At 29.5% G+C, this 21,880-nt stretch overlaps 1 protein-coding gene across 1 annotated transcript in view; it reads right to left on the bottom strand.

Moving 5' to 3' along the window:
• The window catches only part of LOC148239003 (semaphorin-2A-like), a 478,624-nt gene extending 463,168 nt beyond the window's left edge, over positions 1-15,456 (bottom strand). The window contains exon 1 of the mRNA XM_088193180.1: positions 15,005-15,456. Within this exon, the coding sequence (XP_088049306.1) occupies positions 15,005-15,146 (142 nt within the window). The 5' untranslated portion in view covers positions 15,147-15,456. The remainder of the gene's footprint in view (positions 1-15,004) is intronic.
• Positions 15,457-21,880: the final 6,424 nt, after the last annotated feature.

Raw genomic sequence — 21,880 nt, 5'->3', positions numbered from 1 at the left:
GGTAACGGCAGTTGTGCACGCAATGGATTATAAGTAGTTATACCTATGTCCTTCTCTCTACTAATAATACATAGTATTATTGAAATAATATTATTTTTTGACCATCATAGTATAAAAATATATTTTTGGTATAATATCAAACGTGATGTATAAAAAGAAATAACAAGCATGTCATATTTATGCATCAATAAAAATATCTAAATAATGTGTTTATTGAACTGAATTAAAATAAATTCTGTGCCACTAACAATTACAGGAAACCAAATCAAAGATAAGCAAATACGATTAAAAAAATAGTTTGTGGCAAAATTCTAACGAATCCAACTCTACACACTTGAAAAAGTAATAATTATACAGTAAAATATTTATTTTAATTTAGCATTACTTTTGAAGATAAGTATGGATTATTTTTTAATGCTTTTATTTTAATATTGAGCATGTAGAGATATGACGTAGGATTTCACATGCGCCGAGAATAAAAATATGTCTTATCTCGGGCGAATGTGTGTAAACATTTATCTTCAAAAATCACGTTCCGCTCCTTTGGTAATCATACGTAAGCACACAAGGTGAGTTTTATTTTTACCTCTTTTTCTTCCGATTTCGATCTTCTCCCATTCTACCATTCGGGTGGAAGGCCTCGGGGAGCCGTGGTCGAAAGACAGACTGTACGCCATTGTTGAACGGAATCGGATCTAAAGATCTATCCAAACTTGCCCTAGATACCTCCACACATATACACATGTGCATATTTGTATATAGTACTTATCTAAAATTAAATAAAAATTAATATTTTTTCCAAGTCGTAGTGAAAATGTTATATTAAGACTCTATTGTATACCTACTAAAAACGGAAACAGATACTAGATAACATTTTTTTGTTATACTTAAACAAATAGTTAATGTAATGTTTCATACTGATTATTTCGTCGTTTGATATTATGCTAATTAAGAAATAAAAATGCAGTATATTTTGACTATAAATAAATTTACATGTTATTCTACAATAGAAACGATTATCATGTGATCAAATTTCAGTCGCATAATGTACTACAATAGATTTAAAGTGGCCGTGCCAATTTCAAATTCCGCCAAATTGCAAGTTCGTTTAATATCTGTTTATTCTGTGTGAAAGAAGATACTGCTAATATAGAAATACTGGGGGGAAAAGATAGAAGTGTTTTGAATTGTGCTTTATAAAACGTTTACTGGAAAGAAAAGCTATCCTTGATTAATCAAATGCATTGAGGATTCACGCTAGCTAAATATATAAAAGGGTGTTCTAGAATAAGTCAATTTCAATACAAAATACTTTATTATTTATATTTTTTCTGACTTATTTCTACTTAGAATATCTCTCGTATTTGCATTCAAAATGTATTCATTCAAGAGTAACAAGCGGCAAGACAAAAGGATAGGTGCTAAAAAGGTTCACACGTTGCTAAGTTGAGCATACAGAGCCAAAGATAAATAAACGTCATAATTATTATCGCACAGCAACAATATAAACACATAGAGAAAGCTCTCAGAAAACTCCGATAACACATTTGTTGTACTCGCTTTAACGACCGAAAAGAAAAGAAGAATAATAAATTTTCAGTACGTATTGTATGAGCCCGTATTTGAACTCGTCATAACTCGTTTTTTCGTAACACAAAGACAAATTGACATTATATTATGCGAGATTATGCGATTGTAACGCTGTTTGTGTATGTGAGTAACAGGCGTAAGATCGCTAACGAGGATACATTGGGTTTAAAATGACAAAACTTACACTGAAAGCTCGCTTTCCAGATGTAAGTATAACAGAAAATAAATTTACAACAATACGTTTTAATTAACACGGGTAATTTGGGGTTGTTTTATCTGATGCGCTTAACTTGGTGGTTGAAAAGTTAAGATGGCATTTTCAACTTGGTTTAAGCCTGCATTTTATACATCTATGTATGTATTAAGTATGATTACCAAATTTATCTACATTTACTTAAATGAATTACAAGGTACAACAAACATACATCTTGGTTTATATGTACAACTACAAGATGATGTATACAGGGCCTTTCAGAAAACAATTTATCGAAATATAACATTTAATTATTTTACAGAAGATTCGCATGCTGAACCGCAAATACTAATATACTCGTTTTTTATTTTCGTTCTCTACTAATATTAAATCATATTTACAGTTCATCTTATCAAAGAAAATTACCGTTATGTGGACTTCCAATGAGTGCAACAGATCCAAAAAACACTAGCTCTCTTTCAGAGAGAAAAAATATTAAATCAAGAAAGTATTCCAGCAGATTTTTCTAATATTTTGTTTGATCATTAATTTAATTTATAATTAAATTATCCATATTTCTATCAGCTAAAGCTTTTTTATGTGATTTTTTGTAGAAAACATAATAATCTTTATATGTAAGAAAATTTTCGTGAGATCGTATTAATAATTTCAATTGAATTATATACGGGATCTAATTTTTCAACATATAGAATTACCGACATAAGACTCCTAATACTGACTTTTGGCAGCTTTTTCCCTCCTTCCTTTTAGTTATCATTAAAAAGAATTAAATAATATATAATATTTTTACAATTATCTACGTATCTAAAAACGGGTTAAACGGGTAACGTCTCATAATTTATTTTTTAGTCCACTAATTAGTTCACTATGTAAATAGTTTTTTGATAGTACATAGATTTTTCACTCATTAATTTTTACTTTAAATAACACTACATGATTTTCTCTACAATTTCTGCAAGTCGATTTTATTTTCAATATAATTCATTTAATTAAAATTTCAAAATAATTAATAAAAGTTATCAATTACAAAATAGTGTCATCTTTATTTACCATTTAAATTCAGTGCCTTTATTTTACTTTTATGTAATTTAATTACACCAAATATACCTATCTTTCACTTTGAAATCTCAAGTGTAGAATCAATTAAATTATATGTATTTAATACGGAAAAATTGTAAATTGAAAACAGTCACTTCGCATTCACTGACAGAAGGAAGCCTTTAACGTGTATAACACTCGTGGTCTTCTATGATATATTTAATATAATAATATAAAGACGTTGGCATCAATACCGTATTTTTTGTGCTTCAGCATAAAAAAAGACTTTTTCTCATTGAGAATGTTGCTTGTGAAGTCTTACACATTATCATTTGATTAATCTCGACAAAAGCATAGCCTTTCTTTTGAAAACATACATTGATGCTTTACACATAATGCACACGTATATTATAGTGTATACGTATGTATGTATATCTACAGAGCTACGCACATTTATATATAAAAATTACATTATCACTTTATTCACATCACAAAAACTACGTAAAATTTATGATGTATCAAAAAAGGAGCACGCCAACGCCCGTTTTTTTATTATAAATATTACGGATATATTTATAGTCACGTTATACTTAAATTATGATCCGGTATAATACTGCCGACTTCGAATCGTAAATGTTGATAGTCTTGGGACTTGGGACGATTGTACCTACTTTATGTATGTTTCATTTTATAAATAAAATATTACCACGATCTGAACTATCGTACAATTTAAAAGATATTAGAAAATACTTAAACTACGCAGTGTATTCACTATATTAAATTACCATTTATTATAGTGTCGTATCCGATTTTATTGTGCTTTTATAGCCGATAAATTAATTGTGTCGTGTTGCAATATCGTAAGAAAATATAATGGACTTTCTAATGGCAGACTTAGCAAAATAGATAAACAATGTCTTTAATGAAGTGTTAACGTTTACCAATGGTTAACATATTTCATAACATCCTAGCCTCATAATGAAGCCATTCATTTGCTGGGCGACGTTAATCGTCTCGTGAGAAATCATGTGGACACTTGAGAAATTAAAAATAAAAGATTTAAAATTTTTTATATGTATGAATGTATGATACTTATGCACTAATTAAACATGAATCATTATCATACATTCAATTTTTTTAATAATTGCTATTTACCCACTCTTCTATAAATTACATTATCAACTTATTTATAAGTCGCAAAGCAAAGTCTTAAAAAGAATGTTTTTAATAGGAGTATTAAAACAATTGATAAATAATCAAGTTCAGATTAATATTTTCGTTTAATGAATTATGTATGAATTTACAAAATCATTATTTTGTAAAATCAATACATCAGACCACTTATTAATACATTTGTATAATACATATGTATATGTGTGTAAAAATCATACATATTAATTTATGAAGAAAAGTGATTTTTTGTTATATTTATTAATTATATATAACAATTATAAAAAACACAGTATCAACACAAGACAGCAATTGTGAAAAATATTTTATAAAAATAAGAATATATATTTTATTTTTGCTAGGCAAAATTAATTTTTAGACCGAATCATTTAGGGATGAATCAGTATATTTATAATTTTGTTAGTGAATTTTTCTGCCGTTAAGAATACTCGCTCGTTTTCCGTTGATGTTGGCTTATTTGGGAGCAAATATATATTTGAAAGAATGATATTTTAAGTCCGTTCTCCGGTTGATTGCAAAATTCCAAATACATTCATACATTTAAAAATATTCTAATTGTTTATTAGTGGTTTGTTTAATTATTATATATAATTAGAATAAAATCGTTATTAATGTTCTCTTTACTAATTCTTTTAGTATCTGATTTTGAACTATCTAAATTAGAAAAAAGTGTCGTTCTTGTAAATAATCCTTATTATTTAAATATTATTATAGGGAACAACTTTAAAAATGGTTTTTATTTTCAACATAGGCGGGGTTTTTTTATAAAAATGTATTTTAGCAATTAGCTGATTCGTTATTATTTTTTAGCAAGCGCATCTAGTGATAAATTTGTGTTCATTTTTAGTAGAAAATCTAAAAGTCTCGACACGGCACAAAAACCAGAAATTCTCGGATTGTTCGACACAGAATCTCTACATCATATAGACATAGATATACAATAATAACACAAAGTATTTAAAAAAATACCGATATATAATCATTTATTAATAATACACAAATAGATAAGATTTTTTTTTAAATAAGTTTTTATTAGAAATGTTTTATTCCATAAGATATTTTTTTTTATGATTTTTTAATGTATTCTATACAAATTTATGATTGAAAGAGATAGAGAAAATTTTCATTATGTATTATTAGTTTAAATACATAATTTATTATTTTTTTATTACGAATCTGATCATTATGACTTGATATGTTTCTCCAATGCGTCATGATGGCACAAACAATATGTATTTACATAAAAAACATTGAAAAAATAATAATAAACTGTTATGGTGCACACCTAAAATGGATAAGCACCATCCTATATTATTTAGATCCTTATAACTATCGTCAAAAAGATCCTTGTGTTTGGCAAGCTCGTTGAGATGCTGAATGGCTCATGCAAGAGGAGCGTTCTCAAGTCGCAACAGACAAGAATAAGGGACATGATCGCGACTCTGTAGGGCGCTCTAAAGCAGCCGAAAGTCAGTATGCATTGACAAGTTGTCAACACCACCTTTTAGAAACTTTAAAATGTGTTGAATTATATTTCAACGCTCCAAGCAAAAAGGCACTAGGATACAAATACAGATACAACCCGTACTCTTTCTTGTATTTGAATTCACTCTAACCTACAAAATAAAAAATAATCTATAAATAGTCATCTTAAAATGAGCTTAAGATTTAAGTCTGGATTTGTTCATCGATTTTCAAAAACCTATAACAAAAGAGCTTGTTCGTCTTAAGCTATTCAAGAACTTAAGTTAAAGTCAAGAACTCTTTATTCAAAAGTATTTTAATTATATTAATCTGCTATAATACCTACATAAAAAAATCAAGCTATAAAAATATTGGTAAAAATTGACTAATGCAATGGTATACCAAAAAAAGGGCATCTAAAGGAAAAAATTTGGGACAAAGTTTGACGAAGAGAATTGTGATCTCTACCGAAAATTTATAAAAATGATACGATATGTGTTTTGGGGGACGAAATCAATTGACATTTCATTCTATACGGTCCATCAGAATACTGATAATATCAGTTTTTATCTAAACAACAAATAGTGATATTTTAATTCTCCTCTAAATATTCTATGATGAACCTAGAAGCCAAAAAGAGTCGCCAAGTTTCATCTAAGGGTTTTCGAACCTTTCACATCCACGATTTATAAAATATAAATAATTCATTAATGGCTTTGGTGAGTTTTATCGAGACCCCCCAAATAAACCTATAATTTAGATTTAATCAGACAATTGAATATGATTATCTGGGTAAAAACGCTCTAGCAACTTTCTTTCCGTACCGCGGATTGTGACAGCGGTCAAGGGGTTAATTCGCTTTACCACCGCGTTCACTTGTCGACGTATGCAATTACAGTTAATCCGCTGCGGGGGTACGTTAGCCTGCCCTAAGCGCGCAGTAATTAAAGGGACCAAAGGGTACCAGTATACCACCAGCACCAGAAGGGTACAACCGGCCGGTCGCCAATTACAATTAGAAGATTTACAGTGCCTCAACGAGTGCGGTGAGATTTGAATTTTTGCCTCTACGCTTCGATGATTTATCTCCGAAGGGTCGCAATATGATCCAAGGGCAGCTCGTGATTTATAACTCCAGTTATTAATCCGATTTTATCGCCGGCCGTTAAGTATGACGCTAAATCATATTTATATATTTGTTCGGGAGCCAATATGCCGACAATGTGTTTTGCGGAACGTGCTAAAACTATCCGCAAATGATTACGCTCATATTACACACCAAAATACACGTCGTGCGATTTTGGTGCAGCAGTTAAAAAATCCGTGATTTTTAAAAAGTAAAAAGAGGGAGGAGACATGCCCATTTTTAACAGGGGGGAAGATTACAAGTGCGTCGAAATGATACTTGAATTTTTTCCATCATTAAAACTTATAATGACGCAATTATCACCGGTGATGTAATTTAACTGCGTAAATTATCAAGAATGTAATAATAATATTTTTTATGTTAAAAATTACGTATTCGCGCAAAGTAATATGTAAAGGAATATTTATTTCAGACTTTTATTACTGAAATTATAATACCGAGTATTTTTTCTTAGCGATAAAGTATTTAATTACGGCGTCCATATATAGTACATGAATTTCGCTCAGAATAGCAAAGTTATAAAATTATGTTTTGCCATATTTAAAACATTTAATTATAATAAAGTAACCTTGAATTTATTTTAATATATGTATATATATAAAATACATATATCTATAAAAAATATTCTTTCAAGAATCCTTAGAGGCTGTAATAACATAAATTTATATGTATTTATTTATTAATTTACTTTTAGTCATTAAAAATATATTTTAATTCACAAAAATCATATTATACTATTTTTTGTATTTATATGCTTATAAATAGTTAATATACGGTACACGCAATTATTTTAAATATTAGATTTTATTTATTTGTATCGAAGATCGAGTTGAACAAATCAAATCGGCTGCTTTTTCATGCTACTAAAAATAATTTTGGTCGATTTGACGTAGCAAGTTTGGTTAAAGAATCGAAAAGGTAGTTATAGATGAAATTATTAGCTAGTGTGCTAAGAAAGTTTTAGTGTAGCACTGTTCTGGCTTATACACCTCTGAGAATGGGATGGAAGATTAACGTTTCTTTTAGTCCCGAGTCCTCTGATCAGTGTCGATGGTTTTGGGTGGAACCAGACTCTTTGTTATTGTCTAAAACATATGTTCTTAGACTGTATAACTGCGTAACGTGGCTTTCGTCAGCATTCTATGAAATGCGTAATCCGGGGATGCTGTGTGATACGGCATACTATCGCATTTAGTGCATTTCAAGTAAGGTCCGACACTGACTCTTTGTTTAAGTAAGGTCCACAGTTTTTATGCAGGTGCTTTAAAACTATAATGTATACCGTTTAATTAACACGCGCTCTATAATTTTAGTAGCTAGCACAATACATAATAAAATACTGTATGAATTTATAATGTACAACAATATTATTTGTTAAACAGGTTTTTTAAGTACGACGATGTTAGAAGCATTATATTTTAAATATAATTAAAATTTCTAGAGATACTAAATATGTAACTATATACTTAATATTTGAGTATACTTTCAAAATCAAAGATTTACCACAATATGAAATATATTTGGTTATAGGTATACTTTATAAATTAAAGATCACGTGGAAGAAACATTTTTGCCGAAAATAAAATTTTAATTTAAATTTCTCTGAAATGGCTTGAATTAAGGAACATAGTAACCTATTTTTTATTTATTAGATCAATATATAATGAATGTAAAGCAAAATTAAAAAAAATCACGCTTAATCTATTAACAAAATATATTTTTTATTACACATTTTACAAAAAAAAAAATTTCAAGTATTAGTTTTCCTTCTGTTTATTGAAACCATGTTAGTAATATTTAGTAGTACATTTCACTATGAAAATAACCGATGGAGTATAGGCATATTTTTTTCGTATGCACACTTTGCCGGTCACTGTTGCACACCATGGCGCAATGTTATTGGTATTAGCCGGACACGAGTGAAAACTATGGAAATTATTGTGATATGATGAAACATTATGATGTTACATCGAAAATGATTTTGCGATAATAAAATAGAATATATGTGAAAAAATTAATATACAATAAATTATATGTTATGAACGCCCATAAATAAAATAAATTATAAATAAGCTTCCTTTAATTCGAATAATTTAGCTGTAGTTTTGAAATAAAACACGCTTTTGTCAATAATAATAGATTATCCAAAATGAAAAATAACACTTCACTTAAAATCGAATAAAGCACATCTAAGCCGAATTTTGCCCAATAGGAGAGAGCAAAAACAATTATCCTTTCTCAGAAGTCAAAAATTCACGTCAAAAGCAATAAAATCGTGTCGTCGCCATCGCAGTGGGAACGCTCGGTAACGAGCGTTTCCACTGTGATGGCGACGACACGATTTTATTGCTTTTGACGTGAATTTTTGACTTTTGAGAAGGGATAATTGTTTTTTTGCGCTCTCCTATTGACCAAAATTCGGTTTAAATATACTTTGATCAGCCCTCTTATATTAGAAGTCCATAGTAATATCGGTTACTACATGTAATATCGAAATGCAGACAAACTATGGAGCAATATGTGAGATGATGTCTTTCAGATCAAATACCAAAATTTACTGCTAATAGTTTTCTCTCGTGTTTAATGTTTATTAAACGTACAAAAAGCAATAAAGTCAACAATAATTTGAAAACAAATTTTAACACAAATGGAGCCGCGTCAAAAAACTACAATATGTCCCTTTGAATAATAAAGGAAAGAATGTGGGTTATTTTGTAGGCAATGTTCCGCTACTTTTATTTATTGTGTTAAAAAGGGCTGAAGGAACTTATACCTGAACTACATCAGCATCATCTGTATTATTTATCATCAGATTTATTATTTGAAGTCGATTTTTACTTTTTTTATAAATATATTTTTGCTATGATTTTTTCCAAAGTCGGACCCACAAACCCACAAACCCAAACCCACAAACAAAATTAAACACTTTATTTATTTATTTTATCGTATTTTTTAAACATCACTACAATAATAAATACTTTGCAATTTTTATAATAACAAAATTTTAATTTCTCTCTATTTATAAAATGTATTAATATATCAAGCGGAAATAAACACTTAATTCATTTTTTATTAATTCGAAGAAGACAAAGACATTTTTCAGTCTAAATGGTAATGCTCTTTTAATACGATTCGACACGACTTGTCAGCAAAATAAAAAAGGAGCGCCTGTCAAGAGATGTGGATCACATGTCGACGATCATGATCGACCGTGAACTCTAATGAACAAAAAAATCTGTTAAATATTTCACGGTACTTGCGGCTATACATAGACAGGAAGTCCATGTTTGTATGTATGTGCGTACATGCTGATGCACCCAAATAATAGACTTGCTATGAGAGGCACCGACCATAAAGAATTTATATAAAATGTAATCTCCCATATGTTTTGCTGATTATCCAATATTGTTATACCAACATGTAAAACAATGCGTTATTGATGAGGATCGTTAACTATCGAGAGCAGATTGATGTTTTAGTTAACAAACTGCTCAGATAAATTCAGTTGGTTAAAAGGTAATTAATCACAATCGCAAACCTCAATTTGTAAAGTTTAATAATAAAATAAAAACATTCAAAGAAAAAAAAAACATTTTTTATAATAAATTGTTAAGAAAACACCTAATTTTCTATAAAGAAAATATAACATCGCTTTATATCATTTTAATTAGAAGTCTAGATAGAGATAAGTCTACGGTCAAAACAAGTCATCTCTCCTAATTAAAATTCTAGGGAAGGCCATCTTTATTTAACAATTTAATTAATTAGTCTTACGGTAATCTTAAATTGTATTTGTATTTAATAATATACACGTATTAATAAGATGCAATAATTACATTACAATACTAAAATGTAATCATTGAAATAAATACGCAAGAAAATACGTTTACTCTAATAGGAATACTGACAATATCAAACGTTACCAATTATATATTACATTAAATTCTATATTTGACAAGATAACACAGATATCAAATATCGATTCATTGCGAGAAAAAAAAGCTATATCGTGTTACACGAACGTCCTGAACACATGTCATTTTATTATATAAAAAAATGAAAAGAGCCCAGTTAAATTTTATTCAATATATTTTACTATTTTTTTTATAATATTCTATTTACAACTATTCTTATATTGACCGATTTGACAACAACATGATTAATGTTACAAATTTAGAACAAAAAATATTTTTGTAACAACTGAAATATAAGATGACGTCCTAATAACAAAAAATATGATTTTTTATTATTATTAAAAATATAAGTATTAAAACTTAAACAAACGTTAAGTACAAATGTGTATGCAAATATGATTGAACAGGTGACTAATACCTGAAAGACTTGGGTTTGAATACTCTGAGGTTTTCCTAGATTTTCCTAATAAGAATGAATATTTAAATAAAATCGAACAAGGACGTGCATAGTGATAACTAGTGCTTATTTGAATGACAGAAGTTTATTTAAAAACATATTTGCTTTCTCTGGCGTGCGACGCCCCTGCGGTTGTAAAAGTGGAATGAAAAAATTGCTGTCAAAACGTTTTCCTTTTATTATAATTTTCCATTGTGTTACTCACAAACTAGAATTATCAATAAATGACGCTGCTAAGAAAATTCATAATTCAATGGATTCAAAAATGTATTACGTCATATACCATGCTTTGGCAAATGATTGTAGAGTTGCATTAATGTGCAGAATTATTTGGGGCTGAGCTGCTAAAAATCGGGATAATTTTAAGTACTTCCTTTAACTCAAGTACATTTTATACAAAATTGAAAGAGTCAATCAAAAAAATATTTCTTTATAGAAAAGACGATGAGTTGATGTTCAGAAAGAACTATTACATTTGATGATACGGATTCCCATTTTTTCAAGTGAATAAATGTTTTCACAGATGAATTTAATTACCACTCTAAGTTTCGTTGAAGACAATTTCAGTACTTTTGTTCATTAAACTTATCAGACTACCTCTGAGACTCTTCGATCCTTCAAAGTAGGTTAATTTGTGGTTACTCATTCAGACATACATACATTCTAACAGCAAATCGAGAAGATTTGTTAGACGAGAATTGGACAAAACTTCGAAATTTACTTTGTACATCTGCCTAAAATACGATAAACTAAATTTATGTTAAGACCTAAATATATATGCTTTTTATTTAAAGATTAAGAATGTGGGTTGTGGCATCTTTTTTTCGGTCTGATGTCTCACTACTTATTTGTAGGTGTGAATTGTGTTTATCTCGTTGTAGCGCATTGGGATAACGACTGTCATGTTACAACGCATGATCTACAACAAATACAAATATAAAACAATATTCTGTATTTATTATATGCAGAAAATAAAATACAGATAATGTGCAATAATATGTTTAGTGGGATATGGTACGTTATTTGATGTAATTAATCAAGCAAGTCTTATATACAGTGTTTTAAAATTTATCATAATTTTTATGGACCAATATAAAGCTAATGAATCGGCCTACGTTTTATCTATATTTCATTATAATTGTATACATATATAAATCTTATTCCAAACGAGATGTAAAAACATAAGTAGATAATGTTTTACAAATAAGGTATTTTTTTAGATTTGAAGTCATTGTATTATTCGTTAAATTAAAAAAAATTAATTGCACTAAATGACATTTGAAACGACAAAATGTATAAATTACACTTCATCAAATGAAATTGCACCCCCAACCATTAGTACGTCTCCTCCGGCGCAAAAGTTTCGCTCCACTCTCGCAAGAAATAAGTAATTCTCGTAATTGCATTAATTTCTTGCAAAAGATATGCCAATTAGACGATTTCTTTGAAGTATTCATAATATTTTCGAACAAATTAAAACAAAGTTATCTTTTTTAACCGACGAGGGAAGTTTTAATGAATCGCTCAACGAAATTAAGACGCACTCTCGCAGCAACAAACGTACCCAATTTGCCGCCCGAAAAACACAAACTCGGCCCAAACAATCGGCGGATAATTATTCTCAAAAGTGTAAAAATAATTTTGAAAAAAAATTTGAAGAAAGCAGAATATATTCTGTAATTCCTTGTGAAGGCTCGTTCATTAGCGTCGGCGTTTTACCAGGCGACTGCTGATGAATCGTCAACAAGTTGGACCTTTACAATTAGAAGACCATTGTTCACTGGTGCGAACTGGTCCTAGCGTGTTCCGGTCCTTGAAGAAAATCCGCTTTTACATTACACGCGAAATGCAACTGGAACTCGTTGAGCTCAGTGAGTTGATAGTTTAAAGTTTAACTGATACCTAGCTACAAAGTATACGAAACAAATGTCCCGATTGATAGTCCCTAATATTTCTTAAGCTCAATTATTTTTTTATAAGTTTTAATATATTGGATTATTTTTAATAAAAAGTTTTCAATTTAATGTTATGAATCTATGATACGAATTATTGTAATAAATTAAGTATAATGTATATGCAAGTTAGATCATAAGTTGCTATCAATCTATGTAAAGTAATATTAAATTACAATGAAAAATACCATAAGGGCTTCTTTATAAATACTTAAATCTTTGGCAATTTTCTCTGCAAAGATACAACACATAAAAACTATTCAATGTTATTCAAGCAGTATTGTTGAATGAATAAAATACATTTGATATTTGTAATAATACACAATTTGAATCTTATATTTCACTTAACCAATTGTATTCCATAAATAGCTCAATTTTATGTAAACAGTACCGAGTTTAATACAATTAAATGTGTTTGTGTAAAAGTTAAATTAACTATTGATTTAAGGTATTGTTAGATAGCAGATATAAAATTGCTTTTAATTGCACTATCTTAATTAAAAAACTAACTTATTTAAAATTCATAATTTTATTATTGTCTACGAATCTAGAGAAAATATTCTAAAGATTGATTATAACTAAGTAAAAACTACTATTTGAGAAGTTAAAATGAGGTTGTAAGAAATCAACATTTTTAATTAAATATAATTGATACTTTTATATATTTGTATTTAAACTAGAGATTATTTTTTATCAATCTTTTTATTTGTCAGTCAGGCAAAAAACTTTAAAGCCTAATTATCACATCACTAATAAATTTAAAAAAAAAATGTGTTTAATTATTTATTAATTTTAATAATTGATAGTTAGTTTTTCCATATAGAAAGAGCTGTTAAAGTTACATATGAATCATATTTTACTAATGTAAATAAATTAAAAAAATATACTAGAATTATACTAAATTAAAAATTATACAAACTATTTTAATACTAAAACATACATATTTATGCACGTACATTAGTATATTATTTGATAGCTTTAAATAATAACATAACCTCATTTAATTTCTCGATTATAAAACAGTAACGTATATCTGAATTATTTTATAGTTATCTAAAGAAATTCGAATTCAAGAATCATAAAAAATATTTAAAAATATATTATTGAAATGTACTCAATTCATAATTTGCGCTTATTCAATGTTATAATAAAAGCTTAAGAAATCCGGTTTTCATAAATCCATTACTTAAAAAAAGTTTGAGAATTAATACTTGAAACGATTTTTAATTAACCAAGTTTGACACTAAACCTCTTAATTACTTAATTAACAAACAGTTAGAGCGTCTTTTTAAATTTAAGTTTAAGTATATAATACATATATAAAATTACAGAAACATCGATGGTCTCAAGTGTAAATGACTAACTTTACTTTTGTATAAAAATGATTTAATAATGTTATTTTGCTCAAACCATCCAGATACATATATTACAAAAATATCGAATATCCAAAATAGCATTAAAAAAATACAAAGAATATGAAATAAAAAGCACAAAATATATTTAAAAGGTCTGTAAATAAATATTGTTATTTGAGTTGACGCTAAAAATGTCATCGCTCATTTTAATAGTGCGAGCACAGTAGCGGCATCTCGCTCTTTTTTCGTTATACGAAATTTTCTAATTTATTTATTTCATAACAAACACACAATATAAAGTAATAATTATGCACAATTAGAGCATATGATTCCGTTTAATCCCATATCATAAACATATAGATACCCTTTGAAGGAAAAAAATCAGTTAAAGAGAAATAATTGACGACGTTAAACTGTCAATCATCGCGTTATTTGGTCTTAACACCGCACAAAACGTCCATGTCCCGATGATTTTTTTACATTACTATTTGCATAAGTTAAAAATTCAATATTACTGAAATGTGTGTAACAGAAGTTTTTTTACCATTAATAAATTTATAAAATAAAAAGCCAATAAATGCATTCAACTGCAAATGTGACTATCCTTAAATGACGCATCTAAATGTTCGATAGGAAACAGCTGTTTAAGCTAAGAAAAAATCATCAATTCCAACAAACATACCTCTATGATGTCTGACATGATGATGCTCGCAACAGGGCCTCTCTTCATAGATGGTCCAGGAATCTGCAGCTGCGACCGAAGCTGTCAAAGCCGAGCAGCAGCACAGCAACAACACAAACCAAATCATCCCCATTTCGTTCATCACGTTGATTGATTAACAATAAACTTAGAATACCATCACAGAATATAATCACTGTATATTTGTATTAAAATTTCGATACGCGGATGATCATAGTTACTGTTGTAAACTATAGATAAGAATGTTTACAGTCAGTCGAATTGAAATATTACAAAATTTATCAATTAAACATTTTATTTTTGTTTCGGTTTAATGTCACATAAACCGTCAGGAGAGATAAACACACGAGTTTATACGACCGCGCGAGTTTTTTGGAAGTCAAAACTCAAAAACGGAACACACAACCACTCGATGCGGCTCCCGCGAGCAGACTGGAGTTCGACTTGTACGCAAACCTACAGGTACGGTGATGTTCAGTGCGCGAAAGAGAAGAGGCGCATGGAAATGCGCATGCGCTTCAACTTTTTAACTTTTAGAGTCAGAGATGCATACAAACTTTGCAGCGTGCAACATTATATGTAACATTTGACCCTTATGTTGTCTTACTTTCACCATAAGACACGATATTAACACGTTACCCATCGCATACGCCACTGTGGCGTCCTCTGACGTATAAATTAGATTTAAATATTATTTTTCATTTAATAAACTTCAAATCATCGACATCATACTTTTAGAAGGTCAACATTATTGCAAAGGTGACCTTCGGGTCACTCTCTCATTAAAATAAATCGAATACGAGATAGATATTCTAAAAATAAACAAAAGAACTTGAATTAAAATAATTTGAATTAGAGATAAATATTTTAAAAATAGACAAATTGTCAACCATTGATAAATTTTTTTTTTGTAATCTGAGGTGCATGACAAAAGCTAAATATAAATAAATTTCAGATGTGTTAGAATTAAGCAGTGTATAATTAAAATTAGTGTTTATAATAGTTAAACTTTGGTATACGTCCGCTTTGGAATAAGCCCAACTTGGTATACGTCCTGTTTGGACGAGAAACATTTTGCTTGGTATAAGACCTTCGTTTGGAATACGACCCGCGTGCGTGCTAGAACTTGTATGAGTCAAAAAGACACATCGCGCATGCGCAACTTGTATGAGTTACAACACCGCACAAAAAATACGTTTGGTATACGTCCTATTTGATATAAGTCCAAGGATCTGGAACGGATTAAGGACGTATACCGAGGTAGCACACTTTATCGTTATGAGCTAATATATTTATATATACAAAAAGTGAACAATTTGTTATTTGTCTACCATGTACAAAAATATGAGTGAGATACATTTTTAAAATAATCTTAAATATTAAATATTTAAGCATACACACAAGTTTTAGGCAAATAATAAAATGAATTGCTAATCAACTGACTTCGAAACTTTAATCAAATTCGCTTTTCAAGTGCCTTTTAGAATTCAATAAAATAAAAACTTTAAAGGTCGTTGTTGAATTTTTGTCAATTTTTTGGAATAATCGTAAACATTCAATTCGTAATTTAAGGTAAATAATAAAATGATTCGCTTTTCAAATGGCCTTTAGAATTTAATAATAAGAAAAATTGCATGCCATGGCGTTCACTGCTCTAGAGTTCGGTGTGGCAAAGTTTTGAAGAAAATCTAGCTTAATCATGTGCTGTGCCACATCTAGAAATACCCAGAATTTTGGTATATTTACAGCCTTAGTAAAAAATAATATATTTTTTATATATTTAATTATTAGGAAAACAAAAACAAATATTTCACTATCTAAAACTGGATTATTGCTGCTGAATTGCTTTTTCTAAATCACTTGCTTGAGCTTATAGTGCACATAATACCAACTGAAGGTTTGTAATCCAATAAAGTGGATTCCAACATTTAAATATAAATGTCACAATTCATACTACCCTCGCAAAGTGTACAGGTTTCCTATTCCTGCTGCTGCCATGGAACCCCAGACCATAATGTTTCCGCCAGTATATTTGACTTTAGGTACTACGTAATCCGACTCTTCGACGTACGCGTACTACACCAGGGGTCGCAAAAATTTTGAATTGAAACAATTCGAAGAATTGGAAAGCCCGGGAATTGAAAAAATCTGAGCCTTCAGAATCAACCGATTCAGTCGCGTATAGGGATTCCAATCCCGGGCCAAAATTTTGATCCCGGGATTTCGGTATTGCAATTAGTCGATCCCGGGATCCCGGGACCAGTCCCGGGATAATTTTTATGTTATTTTATCGATAAAAATAATTTAAAATGAATAATACAATATATTTTTACATCTGTTTTTTATAACGTACAATGTATAATGTACGTATAATTTTAGTCTTGGACTTAAAATAGAAAATAATATAATAAAAATAAAAAGGGAAGGTCTTATATATTTATTTGGGAAGAAAAAAATGAACTTTTGACAATGTATGTACATACCATACCATTCATAGACACAATTAATTGAAAACATTATTTTGAATAAAACTCACGAAGTAACATCAAAGCATCAAGTGTTTTATCATTTAGCGTTGATCTGATTTTGGTTCCTATGCAGCCTGCTGCTGAAAAAGCACGTTCAGACTCACAGCCTCAAAGATTCACAGATGACACGTGCAACTCGCGCAAGTTTGTACACGAAATATAACGATGTTGTCAATAATAATTCGATTGTGCTTGATAAATCAACCAATCCGAAAAATTCGGGATTATGTTTTATAATCCCGGGACTCATCGGGTATTGAAAATCGTTCGGGATCCCGGGATCCCGAATCCCGGGATCCCGGGATCCCGGGATTCGGAATCCCTAGTCGCGTAGGATCCCGCACTCCAAGTAAAAATTTAATAAAAACAAACATTAATAAGTATTATTTGTATCACAAAATGTAAAATTATAATTCATATAGTAATATTTTATTCTTCTAAAAAACTCGATGAAATCAAAATTGTGCGAATTCCTGGCTCAGTTTTACTCAGACTTTATCTTTGTAAAATTCATATACCTAGACACAGACGGCCTCGCGCTCTACCAATACTTTATCGTCAATTTTGTGGGGCCTTTGGATCCCTTTGTGTAAAAAAAAACAAGGGCTAGAACAACTTGAATGTGAAATTCCTATAAATCATTCCTTAACGTTTGTCTTCGTCGCAATAAATTGAGAAAATACACAAAGAAACTATGAACCATTATGACGCACATGTTCGATTTTGTGTTTCGGAAATAATAGGCGTTTACAATTTCAACACAGTTATAACAGTGATTCGAAAACTTTTTATATCGAGCCTCTTTTTACAGAAAAAATTTAATTTGATTAAAATGACTATGTCAAAATAAAATTTATGTGCAAATTTTATATGAAATTTTTAATCAGGGAAATTGAAATAAATCGATATATCAGCTAAAAATGCAAGATCTCAATACCAGTTAGATTCGGAAAGTTCTGGTACGGTTTTATTTTTTTCCATCATAAATATTTAAATTATACCTTGAAGCTAAAATTTTTACTCTTTTCCGTAACTAAGCCAGGGTACTTCACTGTAATAAAATAAATCACCATATTCGACAGCAATTAATTCAAAAAAGCCTTTAAACTGGCGAAGAGATAATCTATTTTTTAATGTAATTTACTGTGGTTACTACAGTGGTTATTACACCATTTGATTTAATAATTTTAATATACACTGACTGTTCATTTATGATACATTGTAACTGCAACAGTTTCTGATTATTTGTATTTTCAAATATCATTTTAATCCAGTATTGCAGCTGATTCAATTCTATATTATTAATGCATATTCAATACGTTTTTTTATATAAATATAATTCGCATAATTAAGAATTTGCTAAATTATTTAATGATAAAACGATAATTTATGGCAATCGCCTTTTTATTCTTAATTTTTGTTATCAAAATAATTGTTACTTTTTTGGAGGTTTTTCCAAACTTAACTCCAAAAACAGCCTTTAAGCTTTTTTCTTAGGGTTTTGTCCATCCCAGTAATTACAGCAAGACGACTTGGACTTTCTACGGTGTCATAAAACGAGCCACTGAATAAACAATCCCTTCCCGTATCTACTACCTATTCACGTATCACGTATACCATCATAATATTACATACATTTCTAATTAATAAACGTGTGTACCATGCACATATATAAAACTTTGCTATCTAAATATAATGTAAACAGTTATTTAGTTAACTAATATGCCAGCAAATATGATATTTATTGTGAGGCAATGTAAATGAGATTATTTTTTAACTCATAAAAAATAAGTAGTAGCTACATATTAAAAAGTATAAATTTATGAAAAATACTGAAACATTTTAGCAGCACTACGTGAAATTTTTATATACTATTTTAAAATTTATACCAAAAGTTTTTTTTTTTGTATATTGTTGCTTCTATTGTACAATATAAAATAGATTAACAGATTTATAATATTTCATATACAAAACATCAATGAACTAATTTATATATAATTACTGCCACTATTCTAAGAACCCATGAAAAAGCGCCTCAATAAGTTTAACGTTTCTATTTTCATTGAAAGAGACACTTCACAGTGCCTAAAATAACTATTTTTCTTGAACCTCTAAGAAAGGAGAATATACGTGTAAGAATTAATACACTTTGTCTTGAAAAATAACCAGATAAATTTATTAATTTAATAAATGTAGTTAAACCAGACAAAACCATGACAGATGTGAGGTTCATTGTTTACACTTACGACCGTCGATATGTGTACTAGTTAGTTAAATAATAATAATATTAATTTGCCCGGCTCTAAGAATTTAATAGTGTCTCAGGTTGTTGACAAATTAACCGCTTGCTTACGTTTCAGTTATATAACTCATAATACTATATGATATCGTGTTTAATTGCATAGCATAATAATATGTACATTATATTTTAATTGTGTAGAAAATGTATGTTACATATAACAAGAATTTGGTATTAGTTTTCATTCCACAAAATGATACGTGTAACTTTAATCAAAAAGCTTTGTAATTATTTTTTTAAATTTTACCGTAATTTGCACATAGATTAATTAGAACTTATACTCAATTAGCCTTGCAAAGAGATTAAAAATAGAATAATAAAATAAAAGGGAAAATATTTTCATTTCAACATTGGCTACAGTCCAACTCCCAAACCACTGATTTTTCAACTCGTAAATATCGGTATGATATATTATAGGTATCAAAATTTACACTTTAATTAAATTGAATATTATTTAATAATAAATTTAATTCATTACCAAACAATTATTGTGTAGTCTTAACTATGAATAATGATACGTATTAAGATACTACTGTTGAAATTAACCTTTGGATTGCCTTGTTGCCCAATTACATATGATTAACAACTGAGTTAAGCAGTCTTTAATTACACTGTCGGTATATGGCAATCATTTGCAGAAGTTTTTATAAAATTATTAAAAATAAATATTTGTGCACTATCTATCTTAAAGCAAATTAAACAAACGGTATTTAAGATTCATTAAGAATGTATTTTTAATTGAATTCTTAGAGAAAAGTTATATAACTCTTTAATACGTTTAATCCGATTACTTAACACAGTCGATACAGATAAAAACTACGACTTATACTATACCTCACTTATACTTCGTAAGCGGGAGGTAAAAATTGACAATACAAAGACAATTTGCGACACTCGGCAATTCCACGAACAATGGCTTGCTAATTAACGGGCGTGGTAGGTGTTAATCGCCTCGTAAATCATAGCTCAGTGACTGTGACATTTTTATGAGATTAAACATTTTTATCTCGCGTTATACGTTTTATTTTTGTATTTCGCAGTTCTAAAATCGTACCAGGATATTCTAATATTTACCTTTAGTTCACGGAACATTGTATTTGCGTATTTTGAACCTCATCATATCAGTTCCTAGTATGTACAGTGGATTTTCATAAAATAAAGATGAAAGTGAATATTTTTCTCTGCGATACGCTGCAGAGCTTAACATGTATTGATATTATCAACGTTGTGCTTGCAATGTATATTAAAAATAACTGTGTCAATTCCATTGATCCAAGAGGAGGTCTCTAGAAATTAGTTTTCAATCAAAAACAGACAATTATAAACAACTACGCAGTGTTACAGACATACGCTTGGCTTTTATACATATTAACAAGGGGTATAAATCGTTATCTTTTTCACCCTTTTTTCGACCTTATTTATTTTACGTTCACAGATGCGAGAGCACGTATTAAAAAAAAAGTGCCGAACAAGCATCGCAAAATAATCGCCGGAACGCTCTTTCGAATTCGCACTTGTCCCGTTTTTCACGCGCTGTCAAAGGCGCTAGGGCTGAGTATATAAACTTCGATACAATAGACTATTACATAGGACGAAGGGCAGATAAGTGCGGCTATAATGACGCGTCTATCGCGCTCCGATGGGGTTATTCCCGGGACCGAGAGGCGTTCAATGAATGGAATTTGATGTCACCATACATTGGCCGTAACATACGATTATGGTGCCGGAGTCGGACCTTTTTTTCCAGCCGAACTGTACGCCTAGTAGAATAGTACCATGGTAGACGAGTGTCCTTTATCTCCCTTTGATTGGTTCATCTACGTACTGGTACAACTTTGAGCGCATTATCAGTTGAATCCTCAATCGTACGTCGGTTAAAATTTAAACTTTTTTATTTTCTGTCCACTTTTCTGAACCTCGGACTTCTTAATAACATGTTGGTGAATCGCCCATTAGCAATTCACGAAAATGCCATGATTTATTCCAAATCAATATGATTTTAGATTTGTAATCGACATTATAACTGCTAGA

The sequence above is a fragment of the Plectrocnemia conspersa genome, unplaced genomic scaffold, assembly GCF_051122295.1.
Source record: "Plectrocnemia conspersa isolate PC_06_02 unplaced genomic scaffold, ASM5112229v1 ptg000001l, whole genome shotgun sequence".
NCBI lineage: Eukaryota > Metazoa > Arthropoda > Insecta > Trichoptera > Polycentropodidae > Plectrocnemia > Plectrocnemia conspersa.
This window is presented reverse-complemented; position numbering and strand designations above follow the sequence as displayed.